At 39.4% G+C, this 26295-nt stretch overlaps 1 protein-coding gene across 4 annotated transcripts in view; it reads right to left on the reverse strand.

Annotated features, from left to right (window-relative positions):
* Positions 1 to 26295, reverse strand: part of LOC127423037 (transmembrane protein 94-like) — a 54299-nt gene that overhangs the window by 12706 nt on the left and 15298 nt on the right. For 3 of the 4 annotated variants that reach the window (XR_007894265.1, XM_051667023.1, XM_051667025.1), the window contains exons 3-23: positions 25949 to 26068; positions 25717 to 25844; positions 24151 to 24287; positions 21111 to 21319; positions 17705 to 17856; positions 17395 to 17497; positions 16435 to 16521; positions 15953 to 16069; positions 14753 to 14809; positions 10061 to 10165; positions 9284 to 9457; positions 8941 to 9156; positions 7614 to 7926; positions 5898 to 6071; positions 5711 to 5813; positions 5093 to 5301; positions 4762 to 4943; positions 4539 to 4674; positions 1758 to 1867; positions 1559 to 1658; positions 331 to 439 (exon numbers count right to left, since the gene is read on the reverse strand). Coding sequence is in view for 3 of the 4 variants with exons in the window: in XM_051667023.1 (XP_051522983.1) it covers positions 331 to 439; positions 1559 to 1658; positions 1758 to 1867; positions 4539 to 4674; positions 4762 to 4943; positions 5093 to 5301; positions 5711 to 5813; positions 5898 to 6071; positions 7614 to 7926; positions 8941 to 9156; positions 9284 to 9457; positions 10061 to 10165; positions 14753 to 14809; positions 15953 to 16069; positions 16435 to 16521; positions 17395 to 17497; positions 17705 to 17856; positions 21111 to 21319; positions 24151 to 24287; positions 25717 to 25844; positions 25949 to 26068 (3041 nt within the window). In the remaining variant the exon portion in view is untranslated. The remainder of the gene's footprint in view (positions 1 to 330; positions 440 to 1558; positions 1659 to 1757; positions 1868 to 4538; positions 4675 to 4761; positions 4944 to 5092; positions 5302 to 5710; positions 5814 to 5897; positions 6072 to 7613; positions 7927 to 8940; positions 9157 to 9283; positions 9458 to 10060; positions 10166 to 14752; positions 14810 to 15952; positions 16070 to 16434; positions 16522 to 17394; positions 17498 to 17704; positions 17857 to 21110; positions 21320 to 24150; positions 24288 to 25716; positions 25845 to 25948; positions 26069 to 26295) is intronic. The other variant, XM_051667024.1, reaches the window with a different exon arrangement.

Genomic DNA, 26295 nt, shown 5'->3' on the forward strand with positions numbered 1-26295 from the left:
CAAATGTTGATCTGTTTCTCACCCACGCCTGGAGATATAGATTTAACAACTGGAGTCGTATTACTTTTATGCCACTTTTACGACCTTTTGGAGCTTCACAATTTTGGACTCATTCACTTTCATTGTATCAACCTACAGAGCTAAAATATTCTTCTAAAAATCTTTGTGTTCAGCAGAAGAAAGAAAGTTATACACATCTGGGATGGCATGAAGATAAGTAAATGGTGAGAATTAAATTTTTTGTGTAAAGTATCCCTTTAATGATGTTTGTATTGTGTTGCCTTAGTGGACTGTGTGCAGTGGCATGACAATAATGTGTGTGCTGCTAACCTGATGTCACTCTGCAGGAACAGGCAGCTGTTGCGGAAATTTGCAGAGCTCCCTAAACAGCACGTCACTTCTCTGTTCTCCTGCATGATCTTCATCATTTCACACATTGCTGTAAGACACATGCACATCCAGAGGGCTCAGTGTTTATCTACATTACATATTCTATCTATCTATCCATCTATCTATCTATACACACACACACACACACACACACACACACACACACACATATATACACCGATCAGCCACAACATTAAAACCACCTGCCTAATTTTGTGTAGGTCCCCCTCGTGCCACCAAAACAGCACCAACCCGCATCTCAGAATAGCATTCTGAGATTATATTCTTCTCACCACAGTTGTACAGAGTTGTTATCTGAGTTACCGTAGACTTTGTCAGTTCGAACCAGTCTGGCCATTCTCTGTTGACCTCTCTCATCAACAAGGCATTTCCATCCGCAGAACTGCCACTCACTGGATGTTTTTTGTTTTGGCACCATTCGGAGTAAATTCTAGACTGTTGTGCGTGAAAATCCCAGGAGATCAGCAGTTACAGAAATACTCAAACCAGCCCATCTGGCACCAACAATCATGCCACAGTCCAAATCACGGAGATAAATTTTTTTCCCTATTCTGATGATTGATGTGAACATTAACTAAATCTCATGATTTTATTCACTGCACTGCTGCCACACGATTGGCTGATTAGATAATCACATGGATTATTGTTGGTGCCAGACAGGCTGGTTTGAGTATTTCTGTAACTGCTGATCTCCTGGGATTTTCACACACAACAGTCTCTAAAATGTACTCAGAATGGTGCCAAAAACAAAAAACATCCAGTGAGCAGCAGTTCTGTGGATGGAAACACCTTGTTGATGAGAGAGGTCAACAAAGAATGGCCAGACTGGTTCGATCTGACAAAGTCTACGGTAACTCAGATAACCGCTCTGTACAACTGTGGTGAGAAGAATAGCATCTCAGAATGCTATTCTGAGATGCGGGTTGGTGCTGTTTTGGTGGCACAAGGGGGACCTACACAATTTTTGCCAGGTGGTTTTAATGTTTTGGCTGATCGGTGTGTATATATACACACATTATATTTAAGCTTTAAAGCGCGTAGAATCTTCACAAATACAGTCAATACTTTCTATTACTTTCTCATAATGAAAAGTCTCAATTAAAATATAAATGTTGCCTGTCTTGAGGCATTGTGTGCACTGACTCACTTTCAGGGGTGCAGTCTGTGAACAGGGGCACCAGTAGAGGCACATTGTCGATGTTCTTTAAATGAGGACGAACTTGGTGGATGCCACGAGGCAGTTTGGCCTACAGAACAACAGAGATATAACAGCAATGAAAAGTCTTTCAACAAAACACATATTATTATTAATGATGTCATAGAGCCGGCTGGTGCAGATGGCTTACTCTGTTGCAGTCTTCTAGGAAACTGGGCACATCACTGTCAGTAGGCTGGAAGCTGGCAAGATCTGATTGATCCTCTGGCAGTAGAGGGCCTTCTGCATCATCACGAGAATCTAAACAAATGATTATAATATAACTAGATTACATTGTGGCTCTCTGGAGTACTTGATTCTAATTGGTCAATTGCAGCATTCTGCAGTTAAATATGTTTTGTATAACACCCGCTAAATTATATAAGTGACTATCATCCCAGGCAACCTACAACATGATGATTGATATAAAAAAAAAAAAAAAAAAAGGTTATTTTTCGGGCTGTCAATCACTTAAAATTTTTAATAGAATTAATTACTTGGTGTGCCGATTAATTAAACGAATTAATCGTAATTTATCACATATATAAATATTTGCTAAGAAAGCCCCTCAAATGAAAAGAATTCGATATATACTGATGAAATAATTATAAATAGTTATATTTAAATAATTCAAATAATAAATATATAATCTTAGCAAAAAAATAAATGTCCTCTCACTTTCAACTGCTTTTATTTTCAGCAAACTTAACATGTAAATATTTGCATGAACATAAAAAGATTCAACAACTAAGACATAAACTGAACAAGTTTCACAGACATGTGACTAACAGAAATGGAATAATGTGTCCCTGAACAAAGGGGGGGGTGTCAAAATCAAAAGTAACAGTCAGTATCTGGTGTGGCCACCAGCTGCATTAATTACTGCAGTGCATCTCCTCCTCATGGACTGCACCAGATTTGCCAGTTCTTGCTGTGAGATGTTACCCTACTCTTCCACCAAGGCACTTGCAAGTTCCCGGACATTTCTTGGGGGAATGGCCCTAGCCCTCACCCTCCGATCTAACAGGTCCCAGACGTGCTCAATGGGATTGAGATCTGGGCTCTTCACTGGCCATGGCAGAACACTGACATTCCTGTCTTGCAGGAAATCACATACAGAACGAGTAGTATGGCTGGTGGCATTGTCATGCTGGAGGGTCAAGGGTACCACATGAGGAAGGAGGATGTCTTCCCTGTAACACACAGCATTGAGATTGCTTGCAATGACAACAAGCTCAGTCTGATGATGCTGTGACACACCGCCCCAGACCATGATGGACCCTCCACATCCAAATCAATCCCGTTCCAGAGTACAGGCCTCAGTATAACGCTCATTCCTTCGACAATAAACACGAGTCCGACCATCCCCCCGGCGAGACAAAACCGCAACTTGTCAGTGAAGAACACTTTTTGCCAGTCCTGTCTGGTCCAGCGAAGGTGGGTTTGTGCCCATAGGCAATGTTTTTGCCGGTGATGTCTGGTAAGGACCTGCCTTACAACAGGCCTACAAGCCCTCAGTCCAGCCTCTCTCAGCCTATTGCGGACAGTCTGAGCACTGATGGAGGGGTTGTGCGTTCCTGGTGTTACTCGGGCAGTTGTTGCTGCCATCCTGTACCTGTCCCGCAGGTGTGATATTCGGATTTACCGATCCTGTGCAGGTGTTGTTACACGTGGTCTGCCACTGCGAGGACGATCAGCTGTCCTTCCTGTCTCTTCTGTAAAGTTATTTGGATTTTTACAAAATTATCTTTGAAAGACAGTGTCCTGAAAAAGGGACGTTTCTTTTTTGCTGAGTTTATATATAATGAAAAAATAGTATTTATATAATTAAAATGCATTATATTACTGTGTCAGATGAGTAAAGCATTGAGACAATACAAAAAGTGGCTTTAGAATCCAATTTTGTATTGTTTATTTGCATATTACTGAACATAAGCCAATCATTGGCCTAGAGTTCACAGCAACCCATTTGAATTGAATTTGTCAATCAGTCTGAGAGTTATTATGAGGGCTTGTCTAAGTACACCTGCGTCAGACGGATGCTTCTGGAGCATCTCACTTTGGTTGCGTCGTGTCATAAACATACCATTTTCAGGTCGCTGTGTCAAGTTAAACGTAGTTTAATACTTAGAAAAACATGTCTTGAGATCCCCAAGTTCGAATTTGTGCTCCAAGCTATGTTTTGAATGCTAGAATGCATACTTGTATTGTGCTGTCTGCTGAAGGGTTGGTTTGTTCTCTGTATAAACTGCGCATTGCCTATACAGCTGAAGTTTTGCTTACTGCCAGCTGAAGAAAACAGGTGGTACTTAAAGCTTAAATTGTTCAGGGATCTTCCTTATTACGGTGCGGGGACATGATTAATTGCATTAATTTAACGCATTATTTTTTAGAGAATTAATTGCACCGAATTAACACGTTAAAACGACAGGCCTAGTTATTTTGTACATCTTAAAGATATTTGCACTTCTGTTTCTGCAGTTTAAAACGCAGCCTTTTAAGGTTTAGTAATCGCACAAAGCCATATTGCAATTTCAATCTTAATTTAATCAATCATGCAAAATTAATGTATATTTTACCTGTCTCAGAACTCAAAGTCTGCTGGTTTCAAAGCGTTTTTCACAACTGTCATGTCAGTTTTTTCCGCATTAACGTGTTAATTCCATAAACGTTCCATAAATGTTCTTAGGAGTGCCAACCATTCTGCATATTGTGGCTATTATTATTTCTGGATTGTGCATTTGAATTCACAGAGTGCTTATGCTCATTCTTATTAACGATATGCCAATGGTTTTAATTTGGTCAATAATTGGCCGATAAATATCGGCAGCCTATACATCAGTACATCTCTACTAAGTTTGAATCCAAGTGATCCAAAGTGATAATGTGAAATGTACATTTTCTATACAGGCAGACAGAAGCACACACTTACCATGCAGAAGGTCATCATGTAGAGATCCTGCCTGGCTAGGGCTGGAGGGAGCACCATCACAGTGACTATCTCCGTTTGGGGTTAGAGAGATGTGACAGTTCCAGCCTGTCTCTAAACCCATCTTCTCTGCAAAAACCTACACACAGACAACATTAAGAGATGAGAAAATACAACACCCTAAATAACACCTTGTACTCCTATATTGCATGAGCCAGTGTCTTACTTTGCTGCGTAACTCGTCCTCCATGGAGAAGTATACAAAGCGGATGCAGGCTCCCACCAGGTTCTCAATGAGCCGCACTGTGTCCAGTCGGGCCTGGAACTGGGACGACACCATCCCCATGAAGATCTGCCCGCTCAGAGCCTGAACACAGTCCTCCTTATCCAGACCTTCTCCAATACCCTCTGACACACACACAAAACATTTTAAGATAACTTTTCAATCCTGTACTCTGACCTAATGTTAGGAAACACTGCTTTCTTGTATTTGAACTTTGAGGCATCAAGCAAGCCAAAGGGCACGTTTATGGGCAATGCAGTCTTGTGTGTCTCACCATCAGAGCTCCAGCTGTTCCTGCGGCTGCCATGCTTGATGGGAATCGTGCTAGGGAGCTCCACCCCTGAGAAGAGCGTGGGGCCCGGAGCCAACTCCACACACTTGCCATTGAGCTGGCTGGACAATGCCACCTGCATAGGCTTATAGGCAAATGCAGAACAATATCCTGCCAGACAGGCACGCTGGTAGAAATCGAGAACCTTTTTCCTATAGGGACAGAAGAACCAAAGTTTTAGTCATCTCATATGACAATATCAGAGACATCTGCAGGTAACAAGGGCTGTTCTACTTGTCGCTCTAAACATTTTGAATCTACTTGGCAACAGTGGCCGAAATGATGGTTCCCTTTCCTTGTATTTCAGAGCAAATACATCAATATTGAAAATAGTCAAATATCATTTTATTATATGAAATATATGTTGAATATATTACATTAAAATATAATATTTACAAATACTAATTCTGTATAATATAATATATATATATATATTTTTAGCTATATTGCCCAGCCTTACTGGTAACATAAAAGTACTTCAGTACAAAAAGGAAATTTCTCCACTCTGCTATAAAAGAAAACTGAGTTTCAAGAATTAGACTCTTAATTCATCTCCCTGACCTGTCAGATCCAGACATCGGATAGATGTCCGCCCCGTCCCAGAAATCTGTGCAGGCTTCCAGGATGAGGTCGGCCGAGCCGTGGGAGAGCATCTGCACATTGTCTGAGGAGAGTTTAAAGGTCAAAGGTCAGTGATTTAAACCACTAAGGACAAACAGGAAGTGAGCTAGATAAAAATGGGTCATACTGGTAGTGCTGTCCCTGACGAACAGGCTGATGAGGTGATTGATGGGCGGCTGGCGTTTGGTGAAGTGATGGAGGCGTCGTGGAGCAGATTCTTTGGCCTTCTCTCCAGAAGGGAGCTGGTACAGAGTCAGATGATTTTCATGCTTAAACAGTTCTCTTGCTCCTGGAGTGAAACCTGACAGATGACACAACAGTAAAGAACAATCTGGTAATCTAAAAGAAAGGTCTAATTAAAGGATGTGAAGATACTACAATGAGAAAAGGCTCTATTTGATATCACTGTCAACCTGTTTTTCTGCACAGTTCTTAAAGGACTTTGGTAAACCTGAATACTTTACGTTCTATACATTGATGACCAATTGGGATGGCTCACGCTATTCACCGCGGCATCCAACTGGTTGTTTTGGAAGTCTGGCAGGAGTCGCTCAGTACTCCCTTGATTCGAACTTGCGATTCCAGGGGTGGTAGTCAGGGTCTTTGCTTGCTGAGCTACCCAGGTTCCCTGGTTATTTATGTTTCTGAGATGTTACAGACATTAAAGCTGATTTTCTGTAAAGCTGCTTTGGAACAATATGGTAGTGGGAAAAGCACATATAAAAAAACGTAACTATTTGACTTGATTTTAATTTTGTTACAGAGTTTTTTTCTACTTTGGCAACAAAATCTCAATGTTCTCTCTTTGCACTGTCAAACAAACAAGTGATTGCCAGTGCTGAAGCATTTTAACAATCAGAAATTAGCATACATAATTCTGATTCAAAGTAATGGCCAGCATCGTCCAATCACTGCCAAACATGTTAAAATAAAATGATACATTAATTCTGAAACTATGTACTGATTACCATTGTACCATGTCTGCCAAACATGTTGAATGTTCCAAACATTATCTGCAGCCTGAAACTGAACTTTTGGTTGGATTTTAGGATTGAATGCACTTAGCTGCAGGGGAAATCTATCTCCCTTGTTCCCTATTTACTGAATGACTTAACCTCCAGTGTGCTGTCTGTCTGCACTGCTCTCAGAACAGTTCGAAATGCACCTTATTTTCATCCTAACTCCATATAAAGCCTTTGAAAGCAACATTTAATTTCCCAGTGTGAAATGCACAGGAAGTATAGGATTTCTAATGAAAAACTAGTGCTATTGTCCACTATAGTTGTCATTGTGTTTAACGGCATACTGTTTCACAATAAATCACTCAAATTAAAATAAAAAAAATAGCGTATCGCATGAAACTAGAGACTCTAATCTTTTGACTCAAACTGGTAAAAGTAATTAGGTTTCTTACTAGATGTACTCTAGTTTTGTTGCCGTTTCTCCCAAAGACAAAATCCGTTGTGGTCGGCACCATATTGTTTTGCCACATGACTCTGTACATCGAAAGTTTGAGCCTTTACTGAGAGCCCAGAGTCTTCTGAACTGATATCAGTCGGTTAAAATTAATTTAAATAATGCATTGCATATAGTGAAGCCAAAACACAATGTTGCATGAGGTTAAGGTGCATTTGTAGTTTTCTTTTTTTTAAACTGTCTGTATGGAAAAGATCTATGTGAAGTTTCTTAAAAATTCTCCTTTTGTGTTTGCACAGAAAAAAATATTATAAAATTAATATTATTTTATTAATAATAATAATACAAATTAAATTTTTGGTGACATATTCCTTTAAAAGCATTTCCTGGCAACATATGTTTAATAACATGCTTCTCTCAGTCACACCTATAAGGCGAGAGAGTTCACAAAGGCCCCAGGGAACGTGTACAGGCAGAACGGCCCCATGACATTCCTGCAGTGCCAGATTGGAAAGGTGGTCGGAGAATCTGCAGAGCTGCTGGGTGACAGTGGCATTGCAGAGGTTGAGTAGGATGTTCAGGCCGAGAGGCTTCAGAGAGGGCAGATGATTCTGCCAGCCAGAGTCATCAAATTGGATGCTGACAGGGTTTTGCTGATCCTGGGACAGGCTCAACATCTCCAGATGATAGTCACACACAAAATCTTCTGCTTCACACAGATCATCAGCTAGACTGCATGGCTGGGAATAGACACACACACAAAATCACATTAACAAGAACTCAACTGTCATTGAAATAAATCGCAATGCTAACGGACAGCTTTCTATCCAGGTATCATTTACGCACTTTCATGACATTCCAGATGTGTATGACTTTCTTCTGCTGAACACAATATTTTTTAGAAAAAATATCTCAGCTCTGTAGGTCCATACAATGCAAGTGAATGGTGACCAGAACTTTGAAGGTCAAAAAAAGCACATAATGTCAGCATAAAAGTAATCCATACGACACCAGTGGTTAAATCCATATATTCAGAAGCGATATGATAGGTGTGGGTGAAAACAGATCAATATCTAAGTCCTTTTTTACTATAAATCTCCACTTATACTTTCACATCCACATTCCTCTTCTTGTGCTTTTGGCGATTCACATTCTATGTGCATATCGCCACCAACTGGGCAGGGAGGAGAATCTTTAATAAAAAAGGACTTAAGTTTCTCACCCACACCTATCATATCACTTCTGAAGATATGGATTTAACCACTGGAGTCGTATGGATTACTTTTATGCTGCCATTATGTGCTTTTTTGACCTTTAAAGTTCTGGTCACCATTCACTTGCATTGTATGGACCTACAGAGCTGAGCTATTCTTCTTAAAATAATTTTTTGGGTTCAGCAGAAGAAAGAAAGTCATTCACATCTGGGATGGCATGAGAGTGAGTAAATGATGAGAATTCAAATATCATTTTTGGGTGAACTATCCCTTTGAGTTCCAAAAAGCATTGTAAAAATCATCACAAAAGTAGTCCATATGACCCATGTGCTATATTCAAAGTCTTCTGAATCCATATGGTAGCTTTGTGTGATGAAGATTGAAATTTAAGTCATTATTCACTTTATATATTATTATTTAAATGGCTTTTGATTATCAGTGAATAATGACTTAAACTGGCTCTTGGGGATTGCTAGGGTGTTGCTAGTTTGTTGCTATAGATAATCTAGCTCCCATAGTAACATACAGATGTAGTCTTACCTGCAAAATGTCATCTACTCCACCTTCGGTGTCATGGCTGAAGCTGACATTGGAGCCAGACGGGTGTTTGGCGCGGGTGGTTTGAGGCCCTCGCCGTGGGCGTTGTGTGTCTGAAGAACGGGCAGTGTCATGTGATGTCTCACTGGGCTCCTGCTCAGCTATATGGAGTGAGGGTTCAAATGCAGGTAAACACAGGAGAGCCTCGCCTTCCTGAGGCTAGACACAGAAAACACACACACAGACTGAGGGGATAGAAAACAAAGGCTAAAATAACAATTTATTCTGGTGCAGCCATGGTTTATGATGGTTCAGTCTAGCTTTCAACAGCTGTCTTTTCAATAACCTCATCTCGTTCCTCGTCGCCCTCTGTCCGGCAGAGGGAGTTTACTGACAAGTCATCTCTGAGGTCTTCCTGGCTGTCATGAGGAGGTTCTACTCGTCCACTGAAGAACAGCACGGTCTCAGGACTGGGGTTGGGCCAGGAAAGAATGCCCTGCTTATCCACACAGCACAGCACCTATGAGAGGGTCAGGTCAAAATAAGCAAGTTACTTCATTATCAGATTAGTTCATGAAGCTTGACATTTTTAAGTAAAGAATTTTGTGGGTTATTTTCAGCTTTGTGCAGCTGATAACCACGGACAGTCATTTTGTTTTGTGGCTTAGTAGGCAAGTGTTTTAAAGGCTTTAAAAGCAGAAATTTTAAGCTAGTAATTTTTTAAAACACTTTCATGAATTCTTCGGTATAAAAACAATGTTTGTTACTGATGTCTGGTACTATTTTTCTAAGGTGGAAGAACTGATTATGCATAACCAACATAATTCCTGTGGGTTCCCTTCGATGTCCCTTTCTGGTATCCTAGTGTGGACGGGCTTTTCCGAAGATATTCAGGTGAGGCACTTATGTGTTTTAAAGTGTATTGACTGTAAACACTTTTTGCTGTATTTTAATACATGCTGAGGGAATGAAATTATTGTCAGAGGTGATTGTCAACATAGCACAGATGCGGTACATAAATAATTAGGTTAAAAAGAACCAAGAAAATTCCTTTAATTAGAATTAATTACTAAGTGAATGTTAATCAATTTTTAAAACAATAAAGTTATGGGGCGGTACTCACAGTGACTGAGCCCAACGAATGCAGCAGACTGGAGGTATAACAGAGGGTCTGGGACTGTCCTTTCAACACATTAACCAGGTGTCTCCACACACAGCGTAGCATTTCCTACACACACACACACACACACACACACACACACACACGGTATAAATAACACTTTCTGCCCTGATAGAAATCCATGTATCAGCAGCCCTGGGTATCGACTGGCTCTGCAAAAGTGTCAGGATTTATAAAACCTGAAATCTGATTCTCGTTGTTATCCTCAGCCTAACACACACATAAACACACACACATACTTAGACACAAAGATAAACTCTGGAAGATAAAGCCTGGGATAGTTAGACAGGAGAGAGTCTGCATTAGAGTGTCCAGTCTCAGGTTTGTCCTAATTGAATGCATTCAGAGATTTATAGGTGTTTTGTGGAGCTGAATGCATCTTTCAGCAGGTAGCGGCAAAAGGGAGAGAAACTGAAGTTCATAGGAAACAAACTGAATAACAGAAGAACACAAATGAAAGCGTGAGACAGCAGCTAAAGGAGAGCAGCAATGTAGAGCAAGAACTAAAAATGGTTAGTTGCAGAGACATCTTTGAACATAGTTTTTAAAGTCAACCTGAAATCAAATGTGACCTTATTTACTTTCTTATTATACATTCCTGGTCTTTAGGGATAGCCAACCCAAAAACAAAAATTCTGTTACAATTTACTCATGTTGTTCCAAACCCGTAAGATGTTCTTTCATATGCAGAAAACAAAAGGAGCTTTTTTAATGAATATCACAGCCTATCTTTTCAATACAATGTCAGTGATAGTGTCCCATTTACGAGCTTAAAAAACCTAACCTAAAAGTGTCATTTACTTAGTCAGAGACTCGTGCATCATATTCAAAGTGTTTTGAAGCTCTAAAAATAACTTGAGCTCTCGTGTGAAATAACAAATTACGGGTTGTTTCTCACCAAAAATGTAATAACATGCTCTGCCTCTAAAACTATTTTCTTAATCCATTGAAGTCACCTAGGCCGTTTAAAATGGGCTGCAAATGCTGATATAAAGTCAACAATGAAATTAAATATTGACCTATTTAACTTATTTATATGTAAACAATTTATCAGGGCATGTTATTAAAAAATATTCTCTTATTTTCGGCTTATGTCACAAAGCCTGCTTAAGCCCTATGCGGAAGGGATTAATTTTCCGGACATACAGTGCATCCAGAAAGTATTCACAGCGCTTCACTTTTTCCACATTTTGTTATGTTACAGTCTTATTCCAAAATGGATTAAATTCATTATTTTCCTCAAAATTCTACAAACAATACCCCATAACGACAACATGAAAGAAGTTTGTTTGAAATCTTTGCAAATTTATTAAAAATAAAAAAACGAATAAAATCACATGTACATAAGTATTCACAGCCTTTGCTCAATACTTTGTTGAAGCACCTTTGGCACCAATTACTGCCTCAAGTCTTATTTAGTATGATGCTACAAGCTTGGCACACCTATTTTGGGCAGTTTCTCCCATTCTTCTTTGCAGGACCTCTCAAGTTCCATCAGGTTGGATGGGGAGAGTCGGTGCACGGCCATATTCAGATCTCTCCAGAGATGCTCAATCGGGTTCAAGTCTGGGCTCTGGCTGGGCCACTCAAGGACATTCACAGAGTTGTCCTGGAGCCACTCCTTTGTTATCTTGGCTGTGTGCTTAGGGTCGTTGTCCTGTTGGAAGATGAACCGTCGCCCCAGTCTGTGGTCCAGAGCACTCTGGAGCAGGTTTTCATCAAGGATGTCTCTGTACATTGCTGCATTCATCTTTCCCTCAATCTTGACTAGTCTCCCAGTTCCTGCCGCTGAAAAACATCCCCACAGCATGATGCTGCCACCACCATGCTTCACTGTAGGGATGGTATTGGCCAGGTGATGAGCGGTGCCTGGTTTCCTCCAGACATGACGCTTGCCATTCAGGCCAAAGAGTTCAATCTTTGTTTCTCATGGTCCGAGAGTCCTTCAGGTGCCTTTTGGCAAACTCCAGGAGGGCTGTCATGTGCCTTTTACTGAGGAGTGGCTTCCGTCTGGCCACTCTACCATACAGGCCTGATTGGTGGAGTGCTGCAGAGATGGTTGTTCTTCTGGAAGGTTCTCCTCTCTCCACAGAGAAATGCTGGAGCTCTGTCAGAGTGACCATCGGGTTCTTGGTCACCTCCCTGACTAAGGCCCTTCTCCCCCGATCGCTCAGTTTGGCCAGGCGGCCAGCTCTAGGAAGAGTCCTGGTGGTTCCAAACTTTTTCCATTTACGGATGATGGAGGCCACTGTGCTCATTGGGACCTTCAATGCTGCAGAAATTTTTCTGTACCCTTCCCCAGATCTGTGCCTCAATACAATCCTGTCTCGGAGGTCTACAGACAATTCCTTGGAGTTCATGGCTTGGTTTGTGCTCTGACACGTACTGTTAACTGTGGGACCTTATATAGACAGGTGTGTGCCTTTCCAAATCATGTCTAATCAACTGAATTTACCACAGGTGGTCTCCAATCAAGTTGTAGAAACATCTCAAGGATGATCAGTGGAAACAGGATGCACCTGAGCTCAATTTTGAGTGTCATGGCAAAGGCTGCGAATACTTATGTACATGTGATTTTTTTTCATTTTTAATAAATTTGCAAAGATTTCAAACAAACCTCTTTCATGTTCTCATTATGGGGTATTGTTTGTCGAATTTTGAGGAAAATAATGAATTTAATCCATTTTGGAATAAGGCTGTAACATAACAAAATGTGGAAAAAGTGAAGCACTGTGAATACATTCCGGATGCACTGTATGTCTGAAAAGTAATTATTACTGTGGACTTTTGTAATATTTACCGTTGATTCGCATGGGATAAGCGATATCTGTAAAAAATCACAGAAATGTCTTCAGCATTTGCACACTTCTGTGACGCATAACTGACCAATTAGAAAATGTATACTGTGCTGATTAATTATGCAGGAAATATTAAATATGAGCATATACTGTATCTGTGATTATTAGAATAAACTGATTGGAATATCTGGCTAAATACAACATAACTGGTGGCCTTAACAAGCCTGTAATCTTATATTACACTGAATTAAAAACATGGACAATCCCATCACATTATATAATTTTATGTTCCGAAACGTGGGACTTAACACAATTTCCCGCACTTACACTACTCAAATCATAATCAAAAACTGCTTGTTTCTCTTTAACATGGGTAAATATACACCTGATAGCATAAAAAGCTTGTAAAACATGCATCAGTCCAAACGCATCAACCAGCATTATCTGAAATTGTGAAGCACATCTTAAATTTTCTGGTGTCTTCTCTTGACCAACATCCAGTTCAAACATTCTGAGAACTTAAGAAACAGCATTATTTAAAATAAAGTGCGCAAGTGCTGGAAAGTGCAGATATACAGGCTTTTTATTAACTCATCAATTCACACTGGATTAATATTACCAGGGGTTATTTTTACAGGCCGTTTTATAGTAGGTAAAACACGCTGTCATTTTTACCGGAGCGAGAACACGCAGTCCGTAAAAAAGTCTGGGGAAATTAATGACATGACAGATTCACACAGGATTAAAATGACTGAGAAGCTCTAGTAATTATTACATTACCCCACGTCCCCATATAAAACTAATCCCATCCGAATAGAGCTATATTTTTCAACCCCTCCCATCCAACCACCTTCATATATGTACAAAACACCACTTACAATCCAATCAATTGCTGGTGGATAAAATTAAGTCCACCCTAAAACGTTTGGCATTAGACGTACTGTTTCACTCGGAAGTCCATCACATTATGGAGGTAAAAAAAAAAAATTGTTGAATGCCATTTCATGTTGACTTTAAATACTCTCATCCTCAACAAACACACATACACAAACACAAACTTTTACTGCACTCTCAAAAAGGTGCATGGCAGTTAAATAAATAAATGATATTGTTTATAAACAGCAAATTTATAAAAGGCTTCCCTTTCATTATTACAAAGTCTTTAAAATATGAGATTGAACAGCCAAACACACAGGAAATTTCAATATTTTCAGCCTGAACATATAACCAATGTCTTTCTGGCCATGCAGACAAAATCGTACAATATTTTATAGATTTAAAAAAAAAAAAAAAAAGCCTTGATCATGCAAAAGTTTTCCCAAACACGCATTAACTTGGATAACATGATTATAAAATTTGAAATATGTAGTCCAGACAAGCACCACCACTATAGAGAGAGCATATACTCTATCATGCAAACCTCAGGCAGGCAGAAGATGGGCAGGCAAAGGCCGAGTGGGGTCAAAGGTCAGCGAGGGGGTGGTGCCAAACTAACCGGCAGCACAAAAAGCGAAAAAGGTGCAAATCAATAAAAATGACCGCAGGATTCTTGCCTGATTTTGCTAATTTGATTGAACAAAATGGGAATATGAATTGCATAATGTGGGTGTGATTTAAAAAAATTAGAAAGAATAAATAAAATGTGGTGAAGCAAATTAAAACAAGTTCTTTTGTAGTGATCCTTCTGAAGACAAGTTGTAATGGCTAAAACAATTAAGAACAAAAAGGTGGAAAAAAAGATTGTGGTGGCTGTGGGAATCCAGAGCAGGGGAGAAGGATCACAAGAAGCGTGTGGTGAACGGTTGGGAGAGGGGGAGGAGGAATACAGAGGATATACCTGGGAGGACACCACTTCCGTGTAGCTGCTTAGAGTGTCCTCAGAGAACTTAGCAAGCTGGGATGAGAGAAAAGTCTGATTAAAAACCCCGAGGAGGAGACGGTCAGCCCGTCTGGTCAAATGTCTCTTTCACTCGCTTTACCTCGACTCCTCAGTCCTTCCCTAAACCTCCCTACTACTAGCTTAGGCTGGGACAATGAGGTTTGCATCCTCATGCATTGTTCCGGCTGAAAATCAAAGTTAATAGACATGGTATACAGGGTGTTGTCATTGAGTTACATTTTATCCACAATATCGACAGTGTGGGATTTAGGAAGTTATATTGTATATTATGTGTATGTACATGTACTTTATGTGCGTTTTTAGGGACAAAATTGTCACCAACATGAGCTAAATGTGAAAAACATCTCTTTAGGGACATTTGGAGTATTGCAAAAAAAAAAAAAAAAAATAATAATAAATAAATAATAAATAAAATGATATATTTTTTTTTTTATTCTACATAGTATTATTTATTTTTTTTAGGGGTAGGTTTCAGGTTTTTGTTTGTCAAATTTTTTTATAAGCTTTATATAACAACAATAGAAGTCTAGGGTATGTCCCAATTTACAAAGCTAAGTAAATGTGTGAGAAATGACTAAGTTCAGGCATGAAACTCTGAATGGCACAAGCTGATAGGTTCTTTAAACTTGTCTGTTAGCCAATCAGCTCGCTTACATGTGATATTTCAAGCCAATCGGCTCACATGGCGTAAACTAATAGGTCCTTTGACACATGATGGTGTAGCCAATCAACTTGCGTACTCTCTCTTTGCTGTAACATTTACATTTGCTCAATTTACAAGTTAGCTGGTTTCACTGCAGCATGCTGTGAGGGTTTTCTCTGAAACCCTCCACATGTCAAGATCTGCTACATGGGTATTGTATTTATGTCTAATTGTGCAGCAGCAGCATGTCCAAATGCTTAACTCAGTATGTCTGTTTCTGTTCTAGCAATAGCAAGTCTCCGTACAGCAGTGTAGCAGATTTAGTCAGCAAAGACCAATATCCTATCAATATGTCATACCCACATTAACATGCTTAATCTTTCCGAGGGTTGTCATGACTGAACTGTTAATAAATACCAAAAAGGAACATAAACCCAAACAGGCAAGTGAATGAATATGTGTGTGTGTTCAGTGTGGTGTAATGTGTGTCTTACCAGGCCAGTGGGAGAGTTCCGGCTGGACTCGGCAAACACACGTGCCTCTCCATACGCATTAACCAGAACCCACATGACAGGAAACAGTAGAGGTAAAATAGGCAATACACCCATCATCTACTCATCAGAGAGAGAGAGTGAGAGAAAGACGACAGGAATTAAAGGGGTCGTTACATGAGGAATCAAATTTTCCTTGACCTCTTGGGATAAAATAGCTTGATGCACTATGAAAACATACTGTAAATTTCAGAACCCAAAACTTCCTCTTCAGTCTAAAAAAGCATTTATTGGAGCATTTCTAAGTATGTATTATCTGATCTTCAAAACCTTTCTGATGTCAGAAAAATGTATACATAAGCACCTTACTTGCACCCTCACTGCCACACTGTTAAACAATTAAACTGTGAAAGTTTTGAATAAAGAGTTCCTTTTCCTTTAAAAATAACTTGTTGACTTGTGATTAGCCATTAGAAGCCCATTACCTGCAACTGAAGGAAGTTGAAGGGTCCAGGGGTGAGACCGGGAGTGTCACAGAAATAACGAATCGTGTTAATGGACAAAAAGGCCACCTAGAAGCAGTTCACCATTGATCATTATAAGCAAATGGACACATTTCTGACAAAAGAAACAACTATGTACATCACTCTACAATTGACCGTTCGCTAAGCTCCGCTAACCTTTGTTGTCCTTGTAGGTGTCCTTGCTGATGTTATACATAGCACAGTTTAATGGCTGACAGTTTAAACCATAGCAATCTTTTTTTTTTTTTTATTAAGAATGAAAAAACAGTGTGTATCCTCTTTAGGTACCTTGTGTCACTATTACAATTGATCCGGCAGCAACGATTAAATTTTTTTAAATAATTTCTACAAAATTCAGCTTAAAGCTACTCAAACACACATTACTTCCATAGACTCTTGTTGGAAAAAAGCAAATGCTTGTCAGAGAAATGGAGGTCAGCAACAGTTGGTAAGATAGGATTGGTCAGAAACACTTAAGGCGGGGCTTAGTGAAGGGTCAATTGGCTCTGAAATAACAAGTCCACACTAATCCTTTATTATTATGACCACTAGGCCCTTTTCACACATCTTGTGTCCGAGCGTACATGTTGAACGTACGTTCTGCTGTGTTACAGAACTGCGGCACTATACAGGAAACAAAGGTAATGGCCATTAATTATAAAATGGCTATGAGGATTGTCATTGAGAACTATTACAAACTTGCTCATCATGAAATTTATTTTACTTGAGTAGGGGGACCCCATTTACATCCAAATGGTAATTTATACAGAACCCAAACCACAAACCGGTTGTCTGGATTCAGTCAGATTTACTGAAAAGAAAGTGGTGTTTGTGTACCTGTCACTATGTGTATAACCTGCCAGATGTGTGAAACAGGCTTGATTTTAAAAACTTATGAATGTGTTTTGAGGTTTGTCATACAAAAACAGCAGGGCAGGCAAATTTGGCAATAATGGACTGCACTGTGAACCGTTCATTATCAAGAGCCGTGATTGGGCGAGAGAGAGCCAGGTCGAGACTGTTCCTGTTGGCCAGAAAGAAGAGGACATCATATCAGATATTGTGACAACACAAAATTCTGTCAACAATGTCTGTCAAGTATGACAACAGAAACAAGATGACAAGAAAAAAATAGAGCTACTTTGTATGACCACACTCTAAAAATAATCTAACATTTCAATCTAATTTCAGCATTAAAGACAAGTTCTTTCAAATGTACTGAGGTATTAACCTGACACTGTCGAGTATAGGTGTGCGCACCACCCTGAAGAGGCGGTACTGTTGAGGACTGTGGGGGCCCCTCCTTTCATTCCCACGTGGGGAGGGGGTAGGGGAGAAGGGTGGGAAAAGGTCTCCTGGTTCCAGCACAATGTGTTCATCGTCCTAGTATAAGAAGATACAGTGATTGAGAGAAACAGATTCAGAGTGCCGCAGAAACCGAGAGAAACACTCATTAAAAAACAGCGAGTGTTCTCCAAGGCTTCTCTTGTACTATTTAACCTTTTGGTACACAAAACTTTCTGTACCAATTATCAAAAAGGTCTAAAATACACTACATGACAAAAACTATGTGGACACCCCCTTCTAATTAACATGTTTATCTATGTCAGCTACACCCATTACTAACAGGTGCATAAAATGAAATATACAGCCATGCAATCCTTAAGCCTAAAGTATACTTCAATCAAACGCGAACGCTGGGCGTCTGCGTACAGGACGTGTAACGCATATTTCGTCATCAGAATGGAATTGGAATGATGAGCTTGTAAAAAAACTTAGCAACTCCTGCATGCCAATTTAATAAAAAATAAAATAAACATTTAACAATGATCATTAGTCAGAAATATGATTCATACATTAAAAGTGGTTAATGTTCTGTAAAATTATTAAAGTAGGCCTATCATTAATAACGTTTTATTTAACATCAAGGGTGTTAAACACATGCAGATATTATTTTTGTTAATATTATTATTAACTACATTGTAGAATTTGATCATTTTAGCTTGGGAGCACAACTCCAAACTGATGCGGAGCGCGAGAAGCGGAGTGACCGTCTGTGTGCATTTATGGTGCAAGCATCCACCACTGATTCTATAACATCTTCACAAAGGACATCACAAAACAAACAATGTTCAACGAAAATTCGAATGAAGATCGCGATTTATGTATTTGGAACTATATCAGATTGCGTGGGAATTTTTTTGCCCAGAGCCTCCGTTAATTTCCAACCCTGGATGGAACTAGTGATGGAGATGAGAGTTGTAACTGGTGTTTAAGCGTCTCTCTCTTCATCAAGCTGCTGGTACATTACACAAATCATTTTTGCTATTTCTGACTTTCTTGCAAATTTGCTGAATTATGACAAATAAGGGAGCATGAAGATTTGAATGGCAGCAAAACTATAAATTGCTCCAACATCACGCACTTTCAATATTAAACAGCTTTGTTGATTATAAACAGGAACGATATAGTTTTATCGCATTGCTCGCTTTCAGAGGTGAGGTATAACACCATTTGCATGTCGAATTAACAGGTTTAGAAAGATGTAACATCTTAAGTTCAGTAACTATGCGACAAAGCACTTCCTCACTGTGCGTGCTTACACCTCTGACACTGCTGACAGCTGCACGGCAGGGCAAGTGAGAGACAGAGTGGATTTACTTGCGCAGATCTGAGTATCTATTGGTTTACTCATTCACAGCTGCACTGTAATGTGAATAAAAGTGTGCAGGAATTTCCCGCTTTATGGACATGGAACTTGGCAGGAATGATTAAAATTGTGCGCAATACCAGCAATCCCTCGTCAAATTTCAGGCCCTGCAAACTGTATTATATTAAAATATGAATGTTTCCCTGGTTCTTCTGCATTACGATTTCATTATATAAAAAACATTACTCTGCAATCTGCTAAATTAATGCAATGAAAAGCTGCATCAATAGCATTTTTTTCAATATTTAATTTTTTTCCCCCCTCGTCTTCTACGTCAAGGCCGGCCAATCAAAGGTCATCGCGGGCCTGGTTTGGGCATCTCTGTTCTGAAGTCTTGAAGATAAATAGTCCAGCATCTCATAGTAGTCGTAGCACGCATGCTCCAACCTCCTGTGTATGCACGCACAGTCAAATTAAGTATACTTTTAATGCTAGCGTTCGATTGTACTGCTTAGCGTTCATGTCAAAACCAAAGAATACTTTGAGCTTAAATAAAAAAATAAAATAAAATAACAATAGGATAGGGCAGTGTTTCCCAAACTTTTTTTTGCTGTAAGTAACCCCACAGCACCATCAGAAAGGCTCATAGACACAAAACAAAAAATGTGTACCAAAGGCTAAACATCATTTAACATTATCATTAATATTGTAATATCCCTGATGTACAAAAAGAGAAGAGGAAGTTGCTGGTTATGATGTTTATTTGTCATCAAAAACAAACACAAAACCAGGCCATATAAGCCGTGAAACTCGCAATTAGAACAGACTACAGGAGACCTTTTAACTTGGTACAAACTATTTTATCATAAGATTTTCATTATTTTGGTTATTTTGGTAGACAGTACAAATATATATATTAATATTAATGTTAGGCCTACATTTTTATTGTTTACATATAATTATTTACAGGTAGTTAGTTAATATGTAGAACAAGAGCTAAAACGGTACTGTCTCTTTAAGACTACAGGCAGAGCGCATATTAACGAGAGTGAAGTTGCACGGCTTCTTTATTCGAATTAAATGTTTTTTTTTGTTGTTCTGATCAACAACTGAATGAACAGTAAGGATATTAAAAGAGACATTATCAATGACAAATGGACTACATGGATTACATTAATGAACACGCATTAAATGGAAGGAGTCAAACCAAACTTTTACTCTCAACACCCAGTGAAAGGATCTCAGTGCTGAACTTCGCATATTAAAAGATCGATCATCGGATTAAGGATAACATGATCGTTCAAATGAAGATTGCGATTAATCAGGAAATCAATTTTTCCCCCAGCACTAATTCCTAATATTTATATTTTTAGTCATACATTTTGTTTTATAGGTTTAACAAAGCAAAATCCAATTCTTTTAGCATACCCTCGGTTGTGAATCACTGAAATAGGGCATACTTTCTCTGTTCCAACATGAAAAGCCCCTGTGAATAAAGCGAAGACTATAACTGCTTTACTGAGGAGTCCGAGGTGTAAGAAATTGACTGACCTGCACAAAGCCCAACCCTGAACCCCACTGAACACCTTTGGGATGAATTGGACTGACAACTGCAAGCCAGCTCCATCGCCCAACATCAATGCCTGACCTCAATGATCCTCTTGTGTCTGAATGGGATCAAATCCCTGCAACCATATTCCAACATCTAGTGGAAAGCCTTCCCAGAAAAGTGGAAGCTGTTATAGCAGCAATGGAAGGAATTTGACCACCTCCCTATTATTGCCCATGGTTTTAAAATCAAATGTTGAACAATCACCTATAGGTGTGATTTTCAGGCATCCACATGCTTTTGATATGGCCACTTAGTGTAGCATCTTATAGGAGCTTCAATATTTTTTTAATGCAAGATGACAGTTGTAAATAAATCTACACAATGAATCAAAGAATATAAAATAATTTAATTCAAAATGCAATTCAATGAAATTACCTTGATTCCTCTGAGAGATGCAAAGGCTTCCTGGCCTGGTCTAAGAGCAATGACATCACCCTCCACCAGCAGACTAACAGGTAGATTGACCAGTTGCTCATCTCTGTATGTCCAGTGCAGTGACCATGAAGGGGAGGTGGGAGTGTAGAGATCCGGGTACAAGGAGGGGGCCCATCTGATTGGATGTCCTGCACTTCTCTCCAAATAATCTTGCAGCACATGAGCAAATGTGATAGTTAAAAACTAAATAATAACTGACTTTTTGATAAGATGTAATTTAAAAGATATAGTTCACTCAAAAATTAAAATGCTGTCATCATCTACCCTCATGTCATTCCAAACCCCTCTGACTTTCTTTTGTGGAACACACTGCTCTTTTTCATACAGTGAAAGTGAAGGGTGGAGGATGCTGTCTGAAGCCATATGATAGTTTTGAGTGAACAACATACTGAAATTTAAGTTTTAATTAACTTAAAAATCCTCCCCTCCATAGCTCTTATATCTTTACACTATTATTCATATACTATCATTCACACTTCCACATATTTCAGGCATGTAATCGGCAAAAAAAAAAAAAAAAAGGAAAATGTACAGAGCAACCTCTGAGTATTTTTGGAGGATTTCAATTCTTGAACACATAGCTGTCGATGAGCACAAAACTACTCAAATGGAGTGTAGAAGTTTTGAAATTGGGACCTTTTTAAGTCTATTTAGCCTGTTTTTCTGTCTTCTGACAACTGCATACAGGCATATTTATAGAAAACAATTGAATGAACAGTGCAGGACCAATAAGAGCAAACCTAATAACCTATTCTAAACTAAATTCACCCAGTAAAAGTTACCCAACATATTACGGTTAAATAGTCAGGACATTGCTGAAAATAATTAACAAATTAAATAGTCAGAAAAGTTGTACATATTTTGCAACTTGCATTAGATATACTACAAAATATTACAGCTGTACACTCAAGAAAGTTGGCCAATATCAGTTATGATTACAAAAATAGCTAGGTTAGAAATACAGGCCTATGATAAACATAAACATAATATATCATCCTAAAACATAACATCAACTCAGAGAATAACCACTTTAACAGCTGGCATTTCTTTGAAAATTAGCCTATATGAACTGCCAGGTAAAAAAATAAAGTGGAAAATATAGGCATACCTAGCATACAATAGCAATTTACTGCTTACTCAGACCATACATTTTTGTTGAGCGAATTTAACAACATGTCAACGTGGTCTGGTGACAGATGAGACCTGACTCACTTGCATCGCATTGCGTTGCGAACCCCATTATAATCAATGATGCTGTCTACACTGTAAGCGTCTGTTGCAGTGCGTCGCATCGACAATAAACAGATGCCCCGTCTATTTCGCGCTGCACACACTGGCACTCCTTCCAGCAAGACAAATTGACCAGTTTAGATTGTTTGCTTTGTTCAGTGTAGACAGCTGTTGTGGTGCATTGTGTCAATAGATGCGCCCGGAGTAGACAGGTGAGGCGATTAATCCCTGAACTTCAAAAAGTCAGTTTGGATGGAACAATAAAGCCTTTGTTCACACCGCAGCTGAATGTGGCCCAAATCAGTCTTTTTCACTCACATGTGACACAAAAAAGTTGTGTAAAAACACACATAGCAACTTGCGTTTTACAACTTCTTCCCATCATGACCAGTGTTCCACACTGATACTTTGCTTCTCTTTTGAGAGGATATTTTCCCACGCATGCCGCGAGCAGGCTGGAAGCAGTGCGTCTTCTCACTTGTGAGTCGTGGCACGTTCAGAAATATCCAACATTTTAAGCACTACAGCAGCATTTGCTTCATGAATGACACTTGAATGACACTTGTTTGGGTGAAGAGTATCAAGAATGCACTGTTTATATTAACACCAGATGAGATATTACCGCCCCTCTCCTTTACATTTTATTTATTTATTTATTTTTTATCCCCTTTTTCTCCCAATTTGGAATGCCCAATTCCCACTACTTAGTAGGTCCTTGTGGTGGCGCGGTTATTCACCTCAATCCGGGTGGCGGAGGACAAGACTCAGTTGCCTCCGCTTCTGAGACGTCAATCTGCGCATCTTATCACGTGGCTCGCTGTGCATGACACCGCGGAGACTCACAGCACAGGAGGCTCATAATACTCTCTGCGATCCACGCACAACTTACCATGTGCCCCATTGAGAGCGAGAGCCCCTAATCGCGACCACGAGGAGGTTACCCCATTTGACTCTACCCTCCCTAGCAACCAGGCTAATTTGGTTGCTTAGGAGACCTGGCTGGAGTCACTCAGCACGCCCTGGATTCGAACTCGTGACTCCAGCGTTGGTAGTCAGCATCAATACTTGCTGAGCTACCCAGGCCCCCTCTTTTAATATTTTTTACAGATTTACACAATTCACGTGGGTCACAATTTTAGGTCGGAAAAGACGGAATTCCGTATTAATACAGAAAAATCACATCCCTGATATTTAAACATCCCACCACATGATCAGTCACATGACATGCAAGAACGAATGGCATTCTGCATCACTGACGTCAAGCTTAGAGCAATACATATTTGAATATAAGCAAACATGTATGTAATTTCTGTTCCACTAGCTCCACCGAATGGAATTGAAAAAATAAACAATGTTTTCAAAACAGCTTTACGAATATGACCCTTGTCAGGTCAGATAGTTCCACCTCGAACTCATGCCATTGGTTGAGTAAAGTTTTTGGGTGGGGTCTAAGCTGGTCGCTCAAAAAAAACAGGAATTTTTATAGAGCCACAGAGACACAATGTTTACAGATTTCGAGAAAATGAATCCATGAATGGCTTACTTTTAGTTGTCTCTGCATATTATGCTGGGATAGGAGAAATATTTTAACACAGATAAAGTTACATTCTTCAGCTTAAAGAAATGTCAAATCCCTAATACTACTCATATCAAAGTGTATTTAGCATTACATGAAAATTTCAAGGAAATGAACAGATGATCCACATCCTTCAGTTCATAAAATCTGAGTCACTTCCTGACGCATGCTCACCATTTAGCTGCGAGATGATGGATTTGAGCCTCCGCACCATCTCACTCGTACGTAGCCTCTGCTGCCGCCCAATGAGGAAGAGGTTCGACAGCAGGAGGAGGAAAAGTGCACCCGCGTTCACCAGTTCTATGCCCTGACTGAGACAAAACATGAAAACAGTTTATATAACACATGAGGGCTGGGCCTGGATTCATAGCTCAATTAAGCTAAGGTTTGATGTGGAAATATGTGATGATGTTTCATGCTCTAGGGATGTCAAAAGTAACGGTACTTTGGTACCAAGTCAATACTGAAATAAAAAAAGTGTAACAATATCAGTTCTTCTACAGTACCAGTAGTACAGAGTACTCAATCCAGACCTAGGTGCTGTGTGATTGTCAGGACCCACTTTCAAATGTTCATATAGGTATATGCGCTTACATGTGGTAATGCGGCTGCTTCCATGAACAGTCAAATGCGCTTCATGGTCAAAATGCCCATCTGGCAAGGTATTAATATAAACAGGTCTTACGTGAATGCAAACACATGTCAAAATATGGGATCTGTGCATTAGACCTTACAGTATCTGCCGCTGTCTGTTATGTTGTTATTATTAATCAAACAACATTTAAATTAACAAAGATAAAAACACACTTCTCTCTTCGTTTATTTCTTTGTTTTCTATTAATTTGTTTTTAGTTTAATTTATACTTAGTTCTTTAATATTATGACTGTTAACTTTAATAAATTAAAAACTTAAAGCAGTTTTTACTTAATTGGGATGTTGCTTTTAAGGGCATTTTCAGACCTGTAGCTCGTTTGACTTGTTTTGAAACGGGCTAAAATTGTTACAATGTTACATTTTCTTCTTGGTTCGCTTTCACAAGGCAACATTTCAAAACGGACCAATAGTGTGTCAATAAAAGTCACATGTAAGCAAACATTCCCCTTATTGGTCAGAATGTTTGTGCGCTTTTCCGGAATTTAACGCATCCATTAATATACAGTTTTAATATAATATACCTGTAAAAATTGTCAACCGTTACAAATGTTCGAGTGCATGTCAAGCTTATGCAAAACGTCACAGCAGGGTACAGAATGCGCGTTCCAGTCAGAGGTTGCACGACAAATACACTTTTTTTTGTATCTGTCAAAGAGTTGCTGACGCCGTCCTACCTGTGTTCTGCCGCTATACGAGAGAAGCGATTGTACTAAAATTACCTCAGGAATTATAAAACAGCTCCTTTTTAAACATGCAACTGTATCTAATACAGTCGCCAAAAGGCAAACACACGATTTGATTATGAATTACACTGAAGTGCTGACCTGCAGATGTCTTCTCCAAAGTTCCATTAAGTATGTTCATGGTTTTTATAGGGTTATTGTTCGGTTTGTTGGTCCGTTGGGTCAGACTGCATTCTCACCACAAGAGAACCGCTCTAGGGTTCGTTTGCAATCGGATCAACTGTTTTGAAGTTTCCAACTTGTTATTACGAGTTTGACAAAGACATGAACTATTCTTTACAAGTCAGAAACTCACAATTATGGCAACTGACACGACGGGAATGCAGCATTAGCCGTACGCACCTGCCCTTCGGCTGGCTGCCATGACAGCACAAAAGTCCAACCACCACCACCAGTGTGAGAACAGCTCCCGGCCAATGGAAACATGAGTGCCGGTTGTCATGGTGTAGGAAGCTCTTAGCCCACAGTTCCTGTATACCAGAAAGAAAAAGAATTTTTTTTTCCAATAAGCTGGTTATATTAATATTCCATAAGCTGATGCTAATAAATTAAAAGGCAATGAATCTAGACAAACCCGTAAGGTGAATCTGCGCTGGCCGAATTTCTGGTGTTGTCCCAGTAAGTTGGACAGCTGGTTCCGTAGTGTGCACAGAGCCTGAGCTGTGGACAGTCCCAGTGGAGTCGCCTCCTCCTCCTACATCAAAACCAAACCAAACCAATCAGACCGCATGACAAAATAATTTAATATTTTACCATCTTGGTTGGAGTTTGTTCCATGTAAACAGCGCTTTATGAACAGTTACGTCACATCCCATTCTGGTATTCTTGCACATACCATGGTTTTACTTATTCATGACAGGAGTTGAAAGATTGGATATTTAACTTTGCACAGAAAACGTCAGTAAGAGATTGTATAACACT

This window comes from Myxocyprinus asiaticus, chromosome 32, assembly GCF_019703515.2.
Source record: "Myxocyprinus asiaticus isolate MX2 ecotype Aquarium Trade chromosome 32, UBuf_Myxa_2, whole genome shotgun sequence".
NCBI lineage: Eukaryota > Metazoa > Chordata > Actinopteri > Cypriniformes > Catostomidae > Myxocyprinus > Myxocyprinus asiaticus.